The 17,710-nt window shown below is 42.3% G+C and overlaps 1 protein-coding gene across 3 annotated transcripts in view; it reads left to right on the top strand.

Moving 5' to 3' along the window:
* The window catches only part of USP24 (ubiquitin specific peptidase 24), a 142,307-nt gene that overhangs the window by 101,282 nt on the left and 23,315 nt on the right, over nucleotides 1-17,710 (top strand). For 2 of the 3 annotated variants that reach the window (XM_023258738.2, XM_023258737.2), the window contains exons 43-55: nucleotides 278-397; nucleotides 1,657-1,782; nucleotides 3,289-3,387; nucleotides 4,280-4,362; nucleotides 6,145-6,286; nucleotides 6,508-6,627; nucleotides 6,951-7,171; nucleotides 7,586-7,710; nucleotides 9,012-9,153; nucleotides 9,835-9,985; nucleotides 11,202-11,297; nucleotides 11,951-12,054; nucleotides 13,639-13,752. In XM_023258738.2, coding sequence (XP_023114506.1) covers nucleotides 278-397; nucleotides 1,657-1,782; nucleotides 3,289-3,387; nucleotides 4,280-4,362; nucleotides 6,145-6,286; nucleotides 6,508-6,627; nucleotides 6,951-7,171; nucleotides 7,586-7,710; nucleotides 9,012-9,153; nucleotides 9,835-9,985; nucleotides 11,202-11,297; nucleotides 11,951-12,054; nucleotides 13,639-13,752 — 1,643 coding nt within the window. The remainder of the gene's footprint in view (nucleotides 1-277; nucleotides 398-1,656; nucleotides 1,783-3,288; nucleotides 3,388-4,279; nucleotides 4,363-6,144; nucleotides 6,287-6,507; nucleotides 6,628-6,950; nucleotides 7,172-7,585; nucleotides 7,711-9,011; nucleotides 9,154-9,834; nucleotides 9,986-11,201; nucleotides 11,298-11,950; nucleotides 12,055-13,638; nucleotides 13,753-17,710) is intronic. The other variant, XM_023258739.2, reaches the window with a different exon arrangement.

The following is a 17,710-nucleotide window of genomic DNA, read 5'->3' as shown; positions in this document are numbered from 1 at the left end:
GACAGAATGCGTGACTACTAGATGGGCAAACAAACAAACATGACACATTAGGTACTTTATGAATGGAAAAGGAGCATTGAGGTATTAGCATTATTAGCATCTGCGGAGGTACTTCCAGAACATAGGTTTTGTTAGCGTGACTCCTAAGCCACTGGATGGATAAATCTGTGGGTATATCTCTTTTCCCTCTCAGACATCTCAGATAAGCATGGTGAAAATGGGCCGGTGACAGATACACTAATTCTCTCTCTACTGTTCCTACTCCTCTCTCTTCTAGTATCTTCCCCCTGTGGATAGCAGGTCCAGCTCAGGGTTTGTGGGGCTGAGGAATGGCGGCGCTACGTGTTACATGAATGCAGTCTTCCAGCAACTGTATATGCAGCCTGGTCTGCCTGAGGTGATTGCTTTCTTCTTTCCTGTTTGGTATGACAGATAAAGCGTGCAGTGGCTGAAAATGGTCCCATATTCATATATTGCAACATATAGGGGTCAGGAGCAGTGACCACCACCATGCAGTCAAAAATATAATTTATATATTGCATTTTGGGTTCACTAAAAATCTAGACATCACTAGGGATTCTTTAGTCACTTCTGAAATCTGTGCACATCTGAACACATTATTTACAGTCGCATGTTTAGGGGTTTTTTTAATTTTTTTTTTTAATGTTTATGTATTTTTGAGAGAGCATGAACAGGGGAGGGGTAGAGAGAGGGGCGGAGACACAGAATCCAAAGCAGGCTCCAGGCTCTGAGCTGTCAGCCCAGAGCCCGACGCGGGGCTCAAACCCCCAAGCTGTGAGATCATGACCTGAGCTGCAGTCAGACGCTCAACTGAGCCACCCAGGTGCCCCCATAGTCACATGTTTTTATAAATCTGCTGAGGGAATATGCTGCCTGGTTGACAGCTAGACTTGACCAAATGGGATTTTTGAACTAAGTTACTGTCAAATTCTGTTCTATAACATTACTAATATTTTTAGTATTTTAGAAAAATTTAGGGTCTGTCATCAGTGTTTTATAAGAGTTCAGTTGACTCTTGAACAACATATAGGGGTCAGGAGCGCTGACCACCCCCCTCATGCGGTCAAAAATCCACACATAACTTTTGACTGACTCCCCGCTGATATTAACCACTAATATTCTACTGTTGACTGGACAGTTAACACAGATTTTTGTACGTTATATGTATATATGTGTAATATAGTGCAATATGTATTACATATTCTTACAGTAGAGTAAGCCAGAGAAGAGAAAATATATTTATAATACTGTACTGTATGTATCACAAAAAAAATCCATGTGTAAGTGGGCCCACACAGTTCAAACCCACACTCAAGGGTCAATGTATAGTAGAAGCTTGTGATATCGCAGTCAGTAGTGTTGAGAATATCTCCGTGTATCATGGCTCGTTTAACCTCTCATAGAGATAACTCGTATTCTTCATTCTAGCTTTTCGTAATCAAACAGGCTCAAAGAAATGATTTGTTCATGTTTCCACCAGCTAGGAAGTATGGAGGCTAAACATACTGAGAGTTGTAGCCACACTCAGACATACGTAGCGCTGTGAAAGCAAGGTGGGAAGTACCTGTGCATATGTCCGTGTTTCCTGTGGAGCAGTGAACTACTTCTAGCTTAATGCATTGCGTTTCTTTCCAGTCGTTACTTTCAGTAGATGATGACACAGACAATCCAGACGACAGCGTATTCTACCAGGTGCAGTCTCTCTTTGGGCATTTGATGGAAAGCAAGCTGCAGTATTATGTACCTGAGAACTTCTGGAAGGTATTTCACTCAGTCACTTTAGATAGTTAGATCTAGTGATACTTGTTTCTGTCTTTATTAACTCCAGACTAATCCCGTTGCCAAGAACCTATAGAAGAATGGGCTGTACCATTCTTCTTAAGATCGATATTTGATTTCAGATGATTAGAATATTAAGAAAAGTCATTTATAATTTCTAGGGATTTGCTAATCTTAACAATTTTGAATGTTTCTCATGATTCTTATTCTGATTCTTTGGATATTTATTTAAATTCATGTTCTAAATATTTTTTTATTCTTTTTTGTTTAACGTAAATTTTAGTTCGTGAACGTACAGCGCAATATTGGTTTCAGGCGTAGAATTCAGTGGTTTATCTCTTACATTCAACACCCAGTGCTCATCCCAGCAAGTGTCCTCCTTAGTACTCATCACCCATCCAGCCCATCCCCCGCCCACCTCCCTCCATCAACACTCAGTTTGTTCTCTATCTTTAAGAGTCTCATATGGTTTGTTTCCCTCTCTCCTCTCCCCACCCCCTTCCCATATGTTTATCTGTTTTGTTTCTTAAATTTTATTTATTTGTTTGCTTATTTTCTGAGAGAGAGAAAAAGAGGGAGCAGCATGAGCAGGGGAGGGGCGGAGAGAGAGAGAATCTTAAGTAGGCTCCATTTTCCACGCAGAACCGATTCGGGGCTCTGTCTCACAAACTGTGAGATCATGACCTGAGCCGAAATCAAGAGTCAGATGCTTAACTGACTGAGCCACCCGGGCGGCCCTCTTAAATTTTACCTAAGAGTGAAATCATACGCTACTTGTCTTTCTCTGATTGACTTATTTTGCTTAGCATGGTACATTCTGGCTTCATCCACGCCATTGCAGATGATAAGATTTCGTTCTTTTTGATGGCTGTATAAATGTATACACACACACACAGAGATATATCACCTCTTTATCCATTCATCAGTCACTGTGCTCTTTTGGGCTCTTGCCGTAGTTTGGCTATTGTTAATATTGCTGCTGTGAACATTGGGGTGCATGTGCCCCTTTGAATCTGTATTTTTATATCATTTGGGCAAATACCTAGTAGTGCAATTCCTGGGTCATAGGGTAGTTCTATTTTTAATTTTTTGAGCAACCTCCATACTGTTCTCCAGAGTAGCTGCACCAGTTTAAATTCCCACCAGCAGTGCAAGAGGTAAAGAACATTACTTTTTAACATTTCTCTACTCTGTTTCACAGGAGGAGTACCTTGTATTTTCCCCTGTAGTTTGGAAAGTTCTAAGACAGAAACTGTTCTGTGGCCTCAGGTCCCAGCCGGTATGGTTTCCCAGACTTGTTTCGGTTACACAGAAGCCAGGGAAAAGCATAGATAACCAAGTCCATCTCACTTCAGGACAAGTGTCTAATGTCCTATTAGTGAACTTGGTTTTTAGAAGCATTTGAGTGCTCTTTCACATCCGTGTTCTAATGTATTCAGAGATTGCTGCTTTTCCTTGAGCAATATATTTAATTCTTGTCTTGCACAGATTTTCAAGATGTGGAACAAAGAACTTTATGTGAGAGAGCAGCAGGATGCATATGAATTCTTCACTAGTCTTATTGATCAGATGGACGAATATCTCAAGGTAGAGAACATCTCACTTTCCCTCAAACTGTAGTACGAGAGCAGAGTTGCAGGATTTGGGATGACTGTGAAACCTACAGATCAGAAAGTGGTCATCTGGAGCACCCCACCTGTAATTCATTTCCCCTGGGTTTGAACATCAAAACAGACACAGATCACTGAATGATGGACTTCTCTTCTTAATTCCTCCAACACTTGATGGAGAAGTAGGTCATTCTTAATCTGTACTCCACAGTAACCGTTTGTGTCCACGTGCTCTTCCAGAGGTTGCCTGACCTCAGGAGTGCTGTCCTCGCCAGTGACCCGACGGCCCTGTGCAGAGCAGCCCAACTCAGCCAGAGGGGCCAGACTAAAAAGTTATTTGTGGTGATGTTTGAGCCCAAAGCCTCCTGCCCCCACCCAGCGTAACGTGTGACAAACTTCCTAAGTGGTGCTGCCTTCTAGTTATAGGGCGTCCTCCATCACTGCCATTAGCTGTCCCTCTTCTCCTTAGTAGGCACAAGTCAGGATGTCCTTTTTCAAATAACTTAGGAGTTGATAGCATTTTATCCACAAGGAAGAAAAGATTGTGAAGAGTTGCTACTAACTTGGTTGTTGCGGCGTGGGGAGAAGAGTTCGGAATCGTCACGGAAATGACAAGCTTTTCCTGTCACCAGCTGTGACTGGCCCCTCTCCTCTTCCTTTGCCGGCTGTTCAGGCTCTTCTGATAGCCAGTGGGGCCAATGGGTTATAAGCCTCCTATTCATTCCCAACTTAAACTACCATCATGACTCTTTTTATTTTAGCTGTTAAGTTGAAATCTGTGCTTTAGCTTAGGTCTAAATAAAATTCTATCTAAGTGACCTAGAAATTCTAGGGGCATCAGCTAAAATTCTAACTTTTGATTCCACCAGAAAATGGGGAGAGACCAGATTTTTAAGAATACTTTCCAGGGCATCTATTCTGACCAGAAGATCTGTAAAGACTGTCCTCACAGGTTAGTGAAGTTACCACAGACATCAAAAAATGTCATCATTGTTTTTATTTTTTTCTTTTAATAGGTAGCACGTTATTCATTAATTTTCATCCGTATTTCACTTGGCTAAAATGACAATGTATGATGGGGCGCCTGGGTGGCTCAGTCGGTTGGGTGGCCGACTTCGGTCATGATCTCACAGCCCGTGAGTTCGAGCCCCGCATCGGGCTCTGTGCTGACAGCTCAGAGCCTGGAGCCTGTTTCAGATTCTGTGTCTCCCTCTCTCTGACCCTCCCCTGTTCATGCTCTGTCTCTCTCTGTCTCAAAAATAAATAAACGTTAAAAAAATTTAAAAAAAAATGACAATGTATGAAAATCTCAGCTGTTAATCTTTTTAATGATTATTTATTTTGAGGGAGAGAGAGAGAGAGAGAACCGGGGAAGAGCAGAAAGAGAGGAAGAGAGAATCCCAAGCAGGTTCTGTGCTGTCAGTACTGACCCCGATGTGGGGGATCTAACTCATGAACCAGGAGATCATGACCCAAACTGAAATTAAAAGTCAGACACTTAACCGACTGAGCCACCCAGGCGCCCCAGCTAGTATCTTTTTTAATAGTATTTTTATTCCATAAGCTACTGTAACAATTTATTGATATATTTTTATTCAGCCAAGTTCTATGATATTCAGGCTCGTGAGTATCGCCATGCTTAGTATTAAGTAAATCATGATGCAAGCAGATTTCCTACTCATGTATTTAAGGCAAAGCTTTAAGAATGCTTTAAGTTTCGGGGCGCCTGGGTGGCGCAGTCGGTTGGGCGTCCGACTTCAGCCAGGTCACGATCTCGCCGTCCGGGAGTTCGAGCCCCGCGTCAGGCTCTGGGCTGATGGCTCAGAGCCTGGAGCCTGTTTCCGATTCTGTGTCTCCCTCTCTCTCTGCCCCTCCCCCGTTCATGCTCTGTCTCTCTCTGTCCCAAAAATAAATAAACGTTGGAAAAAAAAAATTTTTAAAAAGAATGCTTTAAGTTTCATTTGTAAGTATGTGGATTTCCATAGGAAGTCACAAATCCTTAAACAGGAAAATACGTATTCTCAGGGTTATCCTGATCCAGAAATCAAATTTGGAAGCAATATTTTTATAGTAGAAAAAGGATTCAGTATTCAGGTAAAAACATGGAAATTGCTAATTGGCTACAGTCGTAATGTACATGATCGTTGTCCTTTCTATTTTTATTTTTTAGTTTTGTAGCAGTATTTTTTTTTTTAAGTTTCTTGTGAAAGAGAGACGAAGAGAGTGTATGTGTGTGAGTGGGAGAGGGACAGAGAGAATCCCAAGGAGGCTCCACGCTGCCAGTACAGAGCCTGATGGGGGCTCGATCCCACAAACCATGAGATCATGACCTGAGCTGAAGTCGAGTCAGACACTTAACCGACTGAGCCACCCAGGCGCCCCAGTCGTCGTCCTTTTTAAATAGTGCTTCTAGTGTGTTGTGAATCTTGCATTTGTTGACAGACTTGCAGATCTGTCTCCGTGGACCTATGAAGGTTTATTGAGTTAAGTTTCTTTGGTTTCCATTTTTAAAATTTCTTCGTTGAAATTCCTAATTGTTAAGTGATTTTGAATTGCCAAAAACTGGTATTTGTATTTGGCAGTGTACCTTTAAAAGGATGAGGAATGGCACGTGTTAATTTCACTGATCATGAATGTAGACCTGTGTTCAGTCTCTGCTACTGTGGTAGTGTCAAGATCTTAAATTATTTAAATTCCATGGTTGATTATGTTTTTTCTGTGATTTGCTAATCAGATATGAGCGTGAGGAAGCTTTCATGGCCCTCAATCTTGGAGTTACTTCTTGTCAGAGCTTGGAAATTTCTTTGGACCAGTTTGTTAGAGGAGAAGTTCTAGAAGGAAGTAATGCATATTACTGCGAAAAGTGTAAAGAAAAGGTATTACACTTGCCTTTTTTGAAAAACAAGATCAATTTGTTACTCAGTTTGTCTTTATGTTTTATGTAGGAACAGTATTAAGCTCCAGTTGTTGCTTCCGTTAAATTGTGTCTTTCCCTGTTTTCACATGGGCGGGAAAGGCCTGTGAGAATCTGTGACCTTTGTATGACTTTGCTGTTTTCTTTCCTCCATGGAGGTAATTGGGTTTTGCTTTTCTTTAGAGAATAACTGTGAAAAGGACCTGCATTAAGTCTTTACCTAGCGTCTTGGTAATTCACCTAATGAGATTTGGATTTGACTGGGAGAGTGGACGCTCCATTAAATATGACGAACAGATAAGGGTAACTTATTTTTTTTTTCCCTGAAATGTCTTACAACCGTTACCTCACTTTCTTTTCCGCTGTTTACTTTTTATATTTTTAACTTTCATCCCCACTGTGAAAGACTATGGTCTCAGCATTCTGAGGGGTACACAGCCCCTTGTCTTAAGCACCTGCTGCCCACGGACAGGCAGATCCGTAAACAACCCTCCTATCTGGTGATAGAGGGGAGGTAATCCTAGCTAGAACTAGGAAAACATCCCTCTTTTTTGAATCTGACTTAATTGGGTATTGCCGTGGATGTTACTCATCAACACTAATGTTGTCCTTTTGCTTTTAAATAGTTTCCCTGGATGCTAAACATGGAGCCCTACACAGTTTCAGGAATGGCTCGCCAGGATTCGTCTTCTGAAGTTGGTGAAAACGGGCGAAGTATGGACCAGGGAGGTGGAGGATCCCCACGAAAAAAAGTTGCCCTCACTGAAAACTATGAACTTGTCGGTGTCATTGTCCACAGTGGGCAGGCACATGCGGGTCACTACTATTCCTTCATTAAGGACCGACGGTAGGGGTCTCACGCGGTGCCTCCCCCTGCCTTCCAGTAGTCCTGCCTCCACACCCGCTTCCTGTCTCTCTCCTCCACTCCCCCTGCCCTCCTCTATCCCTCCTCCACTCTCCCTGCCCTCCTGTGTCTCTCCTCTGCTCTCCCTGCCCTACTTTATCATCCATGCTTATGAGTGTAGTGCAAAGAAGCTTTTGCATTGCTCTTTGGTCATATTTCATATTGGATTTTTAAAACTTAGTATAACAGTTTTTACCTCTTTGGTTTGAAAAGTTGTTTTAGAAACTTAAGGTTGTCCATTTGAAAATACCCAAATAGAGTCATCTGCTCTATTTGTAGACAATACATAGAGGTAAAGGCTGGGGAGGGGGATGTTGGATTTCCATCTTATAACATTTGTTTCCCTGTGGGCTTCAGGGGGTGTGGAAAAGGAAAATGGTACAAGTTTAATGACACAGTCATAGAAGAATTTGACCTAAATGATGAGACCCTGGAGTACGAATGCTTTGGAGGAGAATATAGACCAAAAGTTTATGATCAAAGTAAGTATTTACAAGTGGATGTTTCACATTAGTTTGTGTTTTAACTTACAGTTTTCTATCAAATTGGAAGCAGTATTCTTTACATAAAAATGTAATTTTATTCTTTTTACATACCACTTTTCAGGCTGTATAGATCCACAAACTCATAGATAGGCAGAGTGGAAATGTTTAAGCTGCTTACAGAATGTTTTTTAAAATAATTCCTTGCAGGTGAATTAGACAGGTGATGGAGGAAGAGGAAGAAACGAATATCAGAGAGAAACTAACGAACACAGAATTTCAGCCTTAAAAATTGTTTCAGAGGAAGTAGTTGTCTGCTGAACTTCTCACATTTCCTTTTTACTTTCAGAGAGGCACGATGAATTAGACAAGACCCCTCGAACGCCTGTTTTTGAAACCGTATTTATTATGTAGCGTGGCAGTCCTTCTCTCCACAGCCACTGCCCCCCCAGAAGAAAAACTATGAGGAAAAGGACATCACAGAATCCAATCAGAATTTGCCATGGGCGGGGGCGGGGGGGGGGGGGGAGGGACATTTTGTCGAGATCTTAGCATTTCTGAAACCTGATTTTACAATATTTTAGGGGCATTTAAAATTTTCTGCCTGTATTTGGGTCAGAAGGAAATAAGAGAAACAGGTGAAGGAAGTAAGAGGTACAGACTTCTAATTAGAATATAAGTAAGTCACAAGGATGGAAAGTAAGCCTAGGAAATTGAGTCAATAATATCGTCATAAAGCTGTATGGCAACAGATGGTGATATATTTATCTTGGTGAGCGTTTCATAGCGTGTATAATTGTCAAAACACTATGTTGGCTACCTACAACTAACATGTCAACTATGCTTCGATTAAAAATTAAAATGAAATACTCTGTGTCGGATTTTGATGCCGTGCCATGGTAGTCCTGTGTCTAATAATAGTAACCTTTAATGGTTAAATCCAGTATTGTTGCCAAAACTTACCTAGATTTGGTTGTTCTATGCAAAAATGGCTAAGTGAGGCAATTATAATCCCGTCCTGTGCCACAGAACTTCTTTTTAAATGTTCCTTGCCTTTTGTTTAAATCTAGACTCGCCTAGGAATGTTTATCTTCTTTACCCCATCTTTGTACAGCTTCCTTACGGGTCTTCTGTGTCACCTTCCAAGCAGTATGGTACAAGGACACACACTTTACTTACACTTTGCATTTAAGTTTTGTAAACATTTGCTGGATTTATGAGCCTTTCTTTTAGATTGTCGAGACAAGAAACCTTCTTTATTCTATTTACAAAGGCTTCTTTCTTCATGTCTTGTTATAAAGCAAACCCGTATACAGATGTTCGCCGAAGATACTGGAATGCCTATATGCTCTTCTACCAAAGGGTCTCTGATCAAAACTCCCCAGTATTACCAAAGAAGAGTCGAGTCAGTGTGGTACGGCAGGAAGCTGAGGATCTCTCTCTGTGAGTTTCTCTTTCACATAGTTTGCTGTGTGATTTCAGTAGGTGGTCATTGTAATCTTGAGTACAGTGTTTAGGATTTACAGGTAACTTGTTAAACAAACTAGAGAGAAATTCTAAAAAGAAAGTGAGTAAATCTCATTACCCCTTTTCTTATGGCCACCTTTTTATTATTTCCTTGGCAGAAGTTATTTCGTATTTAGAACATGCACGTAGGGGCACCTGGGGGGCTCAGTCAGCTGAGTGTCCACCTCTGGCTCAGGTCATGATCTCACGGTTCATGAGTTCGAGCCCTGCATCAGGCTGTCTGCTGACAGCACAGAGCCTGTTTCAGATCCTCTGTCCCCCTCTCTCTCCGCTTTCAAAAATAAACTAACATTCAAAATATTTAAAAAAAAAAAAAAAAAAAAAGCATGTAAACTATTTCGTTCTAGAATCGAGATTTTTTTCCAATCTCAGCATTTATCGAATACACTTTATAGTCAAAGTGTGGCACTTTGCCAGCACTGTGGGTTTTTTTTTAAGGTCGTCTTGTTTACAAATTTGCGTTTAAATATATCGGATCGGTAAAGTATCCAATTTATTGTTAAGCCTCGTACCCTGTGTACGTAAGTGTGTCAGGTTGTGGTAAGTGCTAAAACGGCAGCCGCTTTACACCACACGGTTTTCTGATTCTGTGCTTAGGTCAGCGCCGTCCTCACCGGAAATTTCACCTCAGTCCTCCCCTCGGCCCCATAGGCCTAACAATGACCGGCTCTCTATTCTAACCAAGCTGGTTAAAAAAGGTGAGAAGAAAGGGCTATTTGTGGAGAAAATGCCTGCTCGAATATACCAGGTAAGACCCATGTAAGAAATTCTAAGGGAGAAAAATCACATAAAAGTCCAAATCTGCCCCGTAGGTCCGGAAGTACTCCTGCCGGCCTCCTTGTGGACTTGGTTGGCCTTGCATGCCTCATCCAACCCACCTCATCTCACGAGTCTTTTATAACAGGTCACAGAGGTGTCCACAGACTCAAGGGGGCCGGCACTGTCACTGGCCTGCTATGTGGCTGGGGGTTGCCACGGATACACAAGTGGGAGGGAGTGGCCGGTAGGGACAAGCGCTGCTGAAACTAACTTACCGTCTGGAGAGGAAAATAAGTTAGGGTTCAATATCTTTGGGTAAAACTAGTATGACAGTGATAACTACCAATTATTGAATATCTGCTCTGTGCCACGTGCTTTAAACAAATCCTTAATTCTTAAAAACTCCTGTGAAGTAGTAGGTTTTATTCCCATTTTTCAGATGGAAAAACTGAGGTCAGAAATGTGAGGCACCTGGGTGGCTCACTCAGTTGAGCGTCTGACTCTTGATTTCAGCTCAGGTCATGATCTCACAGCTCGTGAGATTGAACCCCATGTCGGGCTCTGCGCTGACAGCACGGAGCCTGCTTGGGATTCTCTCTCTTCCTCTTTCTCTGTCCCTGTCCTGGCTCACGCGCATGTGCTGTCTCACACTCGCTCACTCTCTGTCTCTCTCTCAAAATAAACTTTAAAAACAGAAAGGAGAAATGACCTACCAGTTCACAGAACCAGGATTTAAATTCGGAACTGTCCAACTACCCAGTCCAGGCTTTATACATAAGTAATCCAAAGCTGAGTTAGCCAGAACCAGAGAATTTAAGAAAATTGTGGAGTGTTTCGTGAAGAGAGAAAGATTTGAGCCATCTGATACAAGGAAACCATGAATTTGGTTGTGCTTGGGAGAGCTCTGTCCCTTCCAACCCAAAATAACTGGTTTGACTTCACTTGTCCCTCATATGGTGGTTTTCCTAAATTTCCCAGAAGTATTTGGTTTGATGAACAATAATTCACCTTCTTACAGCTTCTTATATTTAAAGGAAGATTTTCCTCTCTCCCTTTTTAAAATTTCAAAGCTCTAGAGAAGGGTTTTTGTGAACCTTTTCTAACTTAATGTAAAACCCTTTCTACCTAATGTATCATTAAAAATCTTCCACGTGCTGAATACTTTGCCCTGTTTCTTAAAAATAATTACTGATTTTCTTTTGTAGATGGTGAGAGATGAAAACCTCAAGTTTATGAAGAATAGAGATGTATACAGTAGTGATTATTTCAGTTTTGTTTTGTCTTTAGCGTCACTGAATGCTGTAAGTACTAGTTGGCTTGTTAGTAAAGGACTAAGAAAGCAGAGTGAAATCTGTCAGCTCAAGCGTTCAGTGACAGCCCTCGGTTGTTAGCATTCAGATTGGATGCCCAGAACATTCCCGCAAATGATGTCACTTACTGGGTGATATTAAAATACTGGCAGCGCTCAGAACATACAATGCGGATTGTGAATGGGTGCGGGTGTCCACATACTGGCTTTTTAAAGTGCTTTTTAATTTTATGAAGAATATCTGAGAATAGCCATGAGGCGAGGTCAGTGAATATTGGGCTTGGTGGAGATTAATTTGTCCCAATTTGTCATCAGACATCTTCAGACTCAAGACAAACTTCCAAATACTTCTTTTTCTTGAGTACCATGATTATGATTCGCCAATAAGGGAGAAACTTTCTTAGTCTGTTGACAGTGTTTAACATCCTGTGTCTAAAGGCTCTATTTTGAGAGGGCTTCATAAAAAAACGAAGAGGATGTCTTTTCTTAACCTTTTTAAAAATTTAAATGGAACGTTGTTTCTATAATAAGCTGGCTAGATTTTTCTTATTAGTGTTTAACTTTATTATAAGTCATTCAATTCATAACGTGTAATAATCTATAAAACACCTTTGAAAAATGCTGTGTTTTTTCACTCTCTCTCAGACTAAATTAAAGCATCCATATTATCCTTGCATGGCAAAGGTGAGCTTACAGCTCGCAATTCAGTTCCTTTTTCAAACTTATCTACGGACAAAGAAAAAACTCAGGTAAGAAATGATATATTTTGATAGTCTGTTGTGACAGAAGGCACTCGTTAATTCAATTAAAATTGAATTTATAAATCCAAAGCATTGTGAAGGCACCTACCTAATATATTCAGGTGACTAAGACATGGTTCCTATCTTTAAGGAATTTCTAATCTCATAGGAAGGATAAATCAGAAGAAGCAAGGCATAAATGCTGTACGTCTTTGGGAACTGGACAAAGTCCTGTCCAAATATGGGGATTGGGTAGGTGTTAAAGACATTGGCGTTCTCAGAGAATTTTGAAAGGCAAAAACAAACGGAATAATCTAGGTGAAAGGGGAAAACCTGAGTAACGGATAAGACTTGCCTGAAGAGCTGTGAATGACTAGTGTTGTGCTCATACATGTAAGGACTCACTGGAAGTGAGGTCACCTGTGGGCTTTGAAGGAGCCCGTCAAGTGTCGTGAGTGCCACAGAGGGGAGCTGGGCCTTTGTTCACTGGGAAACCATGAAGGGTTTTTGAACAGGGGGCAGTATGCACAGAGGCACGCTAGATTTGGACCGGCCTATTGTCCACCGTTGGTTTTTATCTTTAGCACCTGGAAGGTGCCCGACACATGGTAGGTGCTGGGTGAAGAGCTGGGTGCTGGGTGAAGGGTCTGTGAATAAATGGGTGAGAGGCGAAGAGTAAGCTACCCGCTGGCCGGAGGAGGTACCCGGAGCAGGGAGGGACTCGGGCGAGGAAGGCAGCTACAGTCGGAAGACCGGGACAGTTCTGTCTGTTCTCTCTCGCTGGTCCCGTGCACTTCTCCCACGTATGGGCAGGTTTTTTAGAAAGACTCTGCAATCAAAAAAACACTGGAGAAGAAACAGATATAATGGCAACTTCATTTTCATGTGTAATTAAGATATATTAAATGATACTGATCTTTATTCTTCAATTGGAAAAGAAGGACTACTATGTTCCTTTCTTTTAATGTCTGGCATAGGACTAACTAAGGAATTGCATTCCTTTTGTTTGTGAAGTTGGCTTGAGCTGTTGGTACATCGGAGACTGTTTCCGTTTTGTTTATATTTACCATTTTGGGGCTGGAGAGAGTGGAGAGGTGTTACGTGAGGTCATGGGCAATTTAGTCATTATACCTCATTGTCTGCCCAAATGTTTTTCTTCCATAAAGCAGGATATTAATAATTATAGCAATGAAGTATAAAAATGTTGATGTCATAACCTATTTTGAAGGTGGGCATTTTGTGAATGTCGATCAGTGAAGCAAAACAAAATGCTGCAGGGCAGACGTTTTTCCCAATTAAAACTGTTTGAAGAAGATGCAAAAGATAAAAGTTAAACTCTAAGACTTAAGCTTCTTTACACATTTTTGCGGGGAGGAGGCACAGGGATAGGCGAATCGCATCACAAATACCAAAAAATGCAAAGCACTGGCTTCCGGGGTGCATGAAGCCATGTTAGTCAGCGGTCATTGGGTATTCAACTTACCCTCTACCCAACCTCTCCCCAAAATAGGTTAACTAAAACCAAGGTGACAGTCCGTGGGGTTATTTGCGGGGGTCGTACTCCTTACATCTCTGTCTTTGCTTTTTTTAAAGGGTTGATACTGAAGAATGGATTGCCACTATTGAAGCATTACTTTCCAAAAGTTTTGATGCTTGTCAGTGGCTCGTTGAATATTTTATTAGTTCTGAAGGACGAGAATTAATAAAGTAAGTGTCAGGATCTTTTAATTAATTAAAAGAAATCTGTGTCTCTTCTAGTGATTTAGAGCTGCAATTTATTGGGACTATTTTTATTTCTACTTGAAATTGCTTTTCCGATTGGAGTCAGTTTTGGACTTTTTTCCCTAGAAGCATGAGGAACTGTTCAGGTCACTCTAAAATCGTTCTTTCGTAAAACCGTCTCTGATGGACTAGACTCAGACGAGTGTTCCGTGAGCGCAAGGAAAGCATGTGTGCACATAGCCACACGGTCACAGGCAGGCATGGCCTGAACTCCTACTGTGGCTCAGGAGATTCCAGAATATGCGTCCCCTCCCTCAGGGACTCACAGTCTGGTGGCAAGGTGGAGAGGTCAGCAATGCCCGGTTACTGCATAGCATTACCACAGTATTAGACATCTAGCTACGTTTGGATTCTATTTTTCAAAAACTTACTACTAGTATAATACCTATGGTAGTACATTTACCTACATACCTGTAATAAAAAATAATTAGCTTTTTCTGGTGAAACGTCTAGATGCTCCAGTCACTGTGGATGTTTAGTCTGTACTCCCAGTCATCCTTGGGCCAGTTTCTCTTGTCCTTGGGGAGTACAGTACTTACGCACAGGCTCTGTGATCTCAGTGTCCCTTGTCCCCAGTGGGCCCCTCCTTCATCTCCTCACCCCTCATGCCTGCCATGGTAGCACACCCCACCTCCAGCTAAGGACCTTGCCTTGGACTTCACTGAGAATATACGAGTCACAAATGAGCGGGCCTCTATCCCCAGCACGTCGGAGCCTGTTCTCGTCATCTTTTCTCCTGTTACTGTGGGGGAGTGTCCTGTCTCCTCTCAAAATGAATGTCTACATGAGCAAACCCTTTATCGGCTCTTACTCCTGCATCTTTACCTTCTAGAATTTTCTACAGAGTACTTCTGTCAGCATGCGGATATGCTCTGGTATCTCTCAGCTCGAACAGACAACAGAGAATTCAGAAATACAAGCCCGTTTCACAGGGAGCTCACAGTCTGGTGGCATGTTAGCGAATCGAAACTCTTGATCCCATATTCCTTTCATCTCTAGGTCTGAGCTCCAGACACTCATTTGCCTACTTGATGTCTCCACTTCTTTCTCTAATCTACCTCATACAGCAACAAAAGTGGTTTTTTGAAACAAACTGAATCACATTACTTCTCTGCTTGAAAATTCTTCAGTGGATCCCTGTCAGACGCCTAATAAAATCCACAGCCTTTACGTAACCCGCAAGGCCTTGCATATGGTCTCACTTCAGTTTCCTCACACGGGTTTGTTGATTCCTTCGACACGCTCAGCTTACTTTCCTGCCTAAAGACCCTTGCACCCTTATTGCCTCTATCTGGGATGTTCCCCCATCCAGCCCTGCATCTTACCCTTGAGATGTCAGAGAAGCCATTCCCTTCGGATGACCCCGTCTAAAGCCAGTATACGATTGGTCTGCTCTGCTGGTGTACCTGTCTCCTCGCTAAACTCTGGCTTCTTGAGGGCAGAAGTTAAGCGTGTTTGGTTCCCTACCGTACACAAAGAGCCTGGCACATAGTAAGCACTCCGCTGTTTGTGGGTGCGTGCGTGTATGCACACGCACACATAACACACGGAGAGAGAGCAAGTAACCATTCATGTGAAGTGTTATGTGTGCCTGGCCCTGTGGAGTTTGCACTGAGATGAACTTTCCCATTTGTCCAGTGTAATTCCAAAGTCTCTTCCCAATAGTAAGAAGCTGAATATCCTAGAATCATCACATATTTGGAAGGAACAGTGCAAATATTTAGTTTATTCCCTTATATCCAACCAGGCTTGCTCTGAAGTATCTCCGGAGGAACTTGGTGACTCCTCTGGGAGGATGTGTGGTTTGTTAGTGTTCCTCACGGTCAAGAAGCCCAATGAATTACCTGATCTGAATTCTTCCTGAGAGAGTTTATTATATTTTTGTCTCTTTATCGCTGTCAATTTGTCACTGTCGGTTGCTGAGTTTACATTTTGTAATTTTATAATTACTTCTTTAGAATTCTTAAGATAACCTGGGTTGCCACTGTTATAACTAAAATAACTGTCCGTGTGAAGGGCTGCCGTCTCTTAGGTCAGAGCTTCTCAGTGCTGTGCTTTGTTTTTTAGGCAATGGTCAAATGTCACTATAATAGTAAAAATCTGAAGCTGTGGTAAACATTGCTAGAAAATCGAGCTCTATTAAAAATTGATCTAAATTGGGGCGCCTGGGTGGCATAGTCGGTTAAGCGTCCGACTTCAGCCAGGTCACGATCTCGCGGTCCGTGAGTTTGAGCCCTGCGTCAGGCTCTGGGCTGATGGCTCGGAGCCTGGAGCCTGTTTCGGATTCTGTGTCTCCCTCTCTCTCTGCCCCACCCCCGTTCATGCTCTGTCTCTCTCTGTCCCAAAAAAAAAAAAAAAAATTGTTTTCAAAAAAAAAAAAATTGATCTAAATTAAAACTACTAAACGAAGAATATTTTACATCTTCTAAAAAGTTTTTGTTGTGGAAGCACTTAAACTTACAGAAAGTAGCCACAATGAGAGCCCTGTCCTGTGCCACTTCCCGGGCCCGGTTCCCAGCACTTTGCCCATCTCGTTGCCCACCCTGTTGCCCACCCCCCGGCGCCCACCACTCACTCACAGGCCTGCTTTTTTTCTGCAAGTATTTTAAAGTCAGTCTCAGACATCATATAATTTCATTATAAATTTTTCAGCATGTGTCTCTAAAAGGTAGTTTTTTAAAAAAAATAAGCACTTTACCATTATCACACTAAACAAAAATACTTTTTTTTTTTTTTAACATTTATTTATTATTGAGAGACAGAGAGAGACAGCACGAGCAGGGGAGGGGCAGAGAGAGAGGGAGACACAGAATCTGAAACGGGCTTCAGGCTCTGAGCTGCCAGCACAGAGCCCGACGCGGGGCTTGAGCTCACGGACCGTGAGATCATGACCTGAGCCGAAGTCGGACGCTTAACCGACTGAGCCACCCAGGCGCCCTCAAAAATACTTCTTTTATATCCTCCTAAATCCAGTCCATATTCAGATTTCCACAGGCATCTCAAAAAGGTTTACTCTTCCACTGAGTTTATACAAATCAGGATCCACACAAGCTCCACACGCTGCATTTAGTTTATACATCTGTTAAGACTCTTTTCATCTATAATTGTTCTTTTTCCCCCACCACCTCCTTTTTTTGTCATGCCATCTTTTTGAGGGGCACACTGGCCATTTGCCGTATAGAAGTCCCCACATTCTGGATTCGTCTGCATTCTCATAGTGCCTCCTGGTGTCTACGATAGGAAATGTGGAGTGACCCCCTGGAGACAGGCTTTCCAGAAGAATTATACCCAAATCTGACAAAGCCTCTAGAGCTGAACATTATAGGCACACTTGTTATCTCTAACTTTCTTGTGGCTGCCACTTAAAGTCTTAGTGCATTTGGAACACAGCCTTTTCAGTCTGGTGCACATTAGGTAGCTCCTGGGCAGCACTAGCAGTTACGGGGAATAAACAGCAGAGTGACCACAGAGAGCTCCGCTCTGATCTCTGGGGAAAAGAAGGCAGGCTCTCCACCCCTGAAAGGGGAGGAAGGAAATACCAGTGCTGCATGCAAACAGGGACCAGAGCAGCGTTCTGCTGGCACCTGGAGGACGTGGTCATCAACATTCGGCTGTATTTAAACCTCTCATGTGGAATAATGCGGACTTTCTGTTAAGAAATATTAGAAAAGACGGGGCGCCTGGGTGGCTCAGTCAGTTAAGCGTCCGACTTCGGCTCAGGTCATGATCTCACAGTCCGTGAGTTCGAGCCCCGCGTCGGGCTCTGTGCCGACAGCTCACAGCCCGGAGCCTGCTTCAGATTCTGTGTCTCCTTCTTTCTCTCTCCTCCCCCGCTCATGCTCTGTCTCTCTCTTCTCAAACAAATAAATAAATGTTAAAAAAT

The sequence above is a fragment of the Felis catus genome, chromosome C1 (assembly GCF_018350175.1).
Source record: "Felis catus isolate Fca126 chromosome C1, F.catus_Fca126_mat1.0, whole genome shotgun sequence".
Classification (NCBI taxonomy): domain Eukaryota; kingdom Metazoa; phylum Chordata; class Mammalia; order Carnivora; family Felidae; genus Felis; species Felis catus.
Note: the sequence above shows the minus strand (reverse complement) of the source record. Positions and strands in the feature narration are given on the sequence as shown.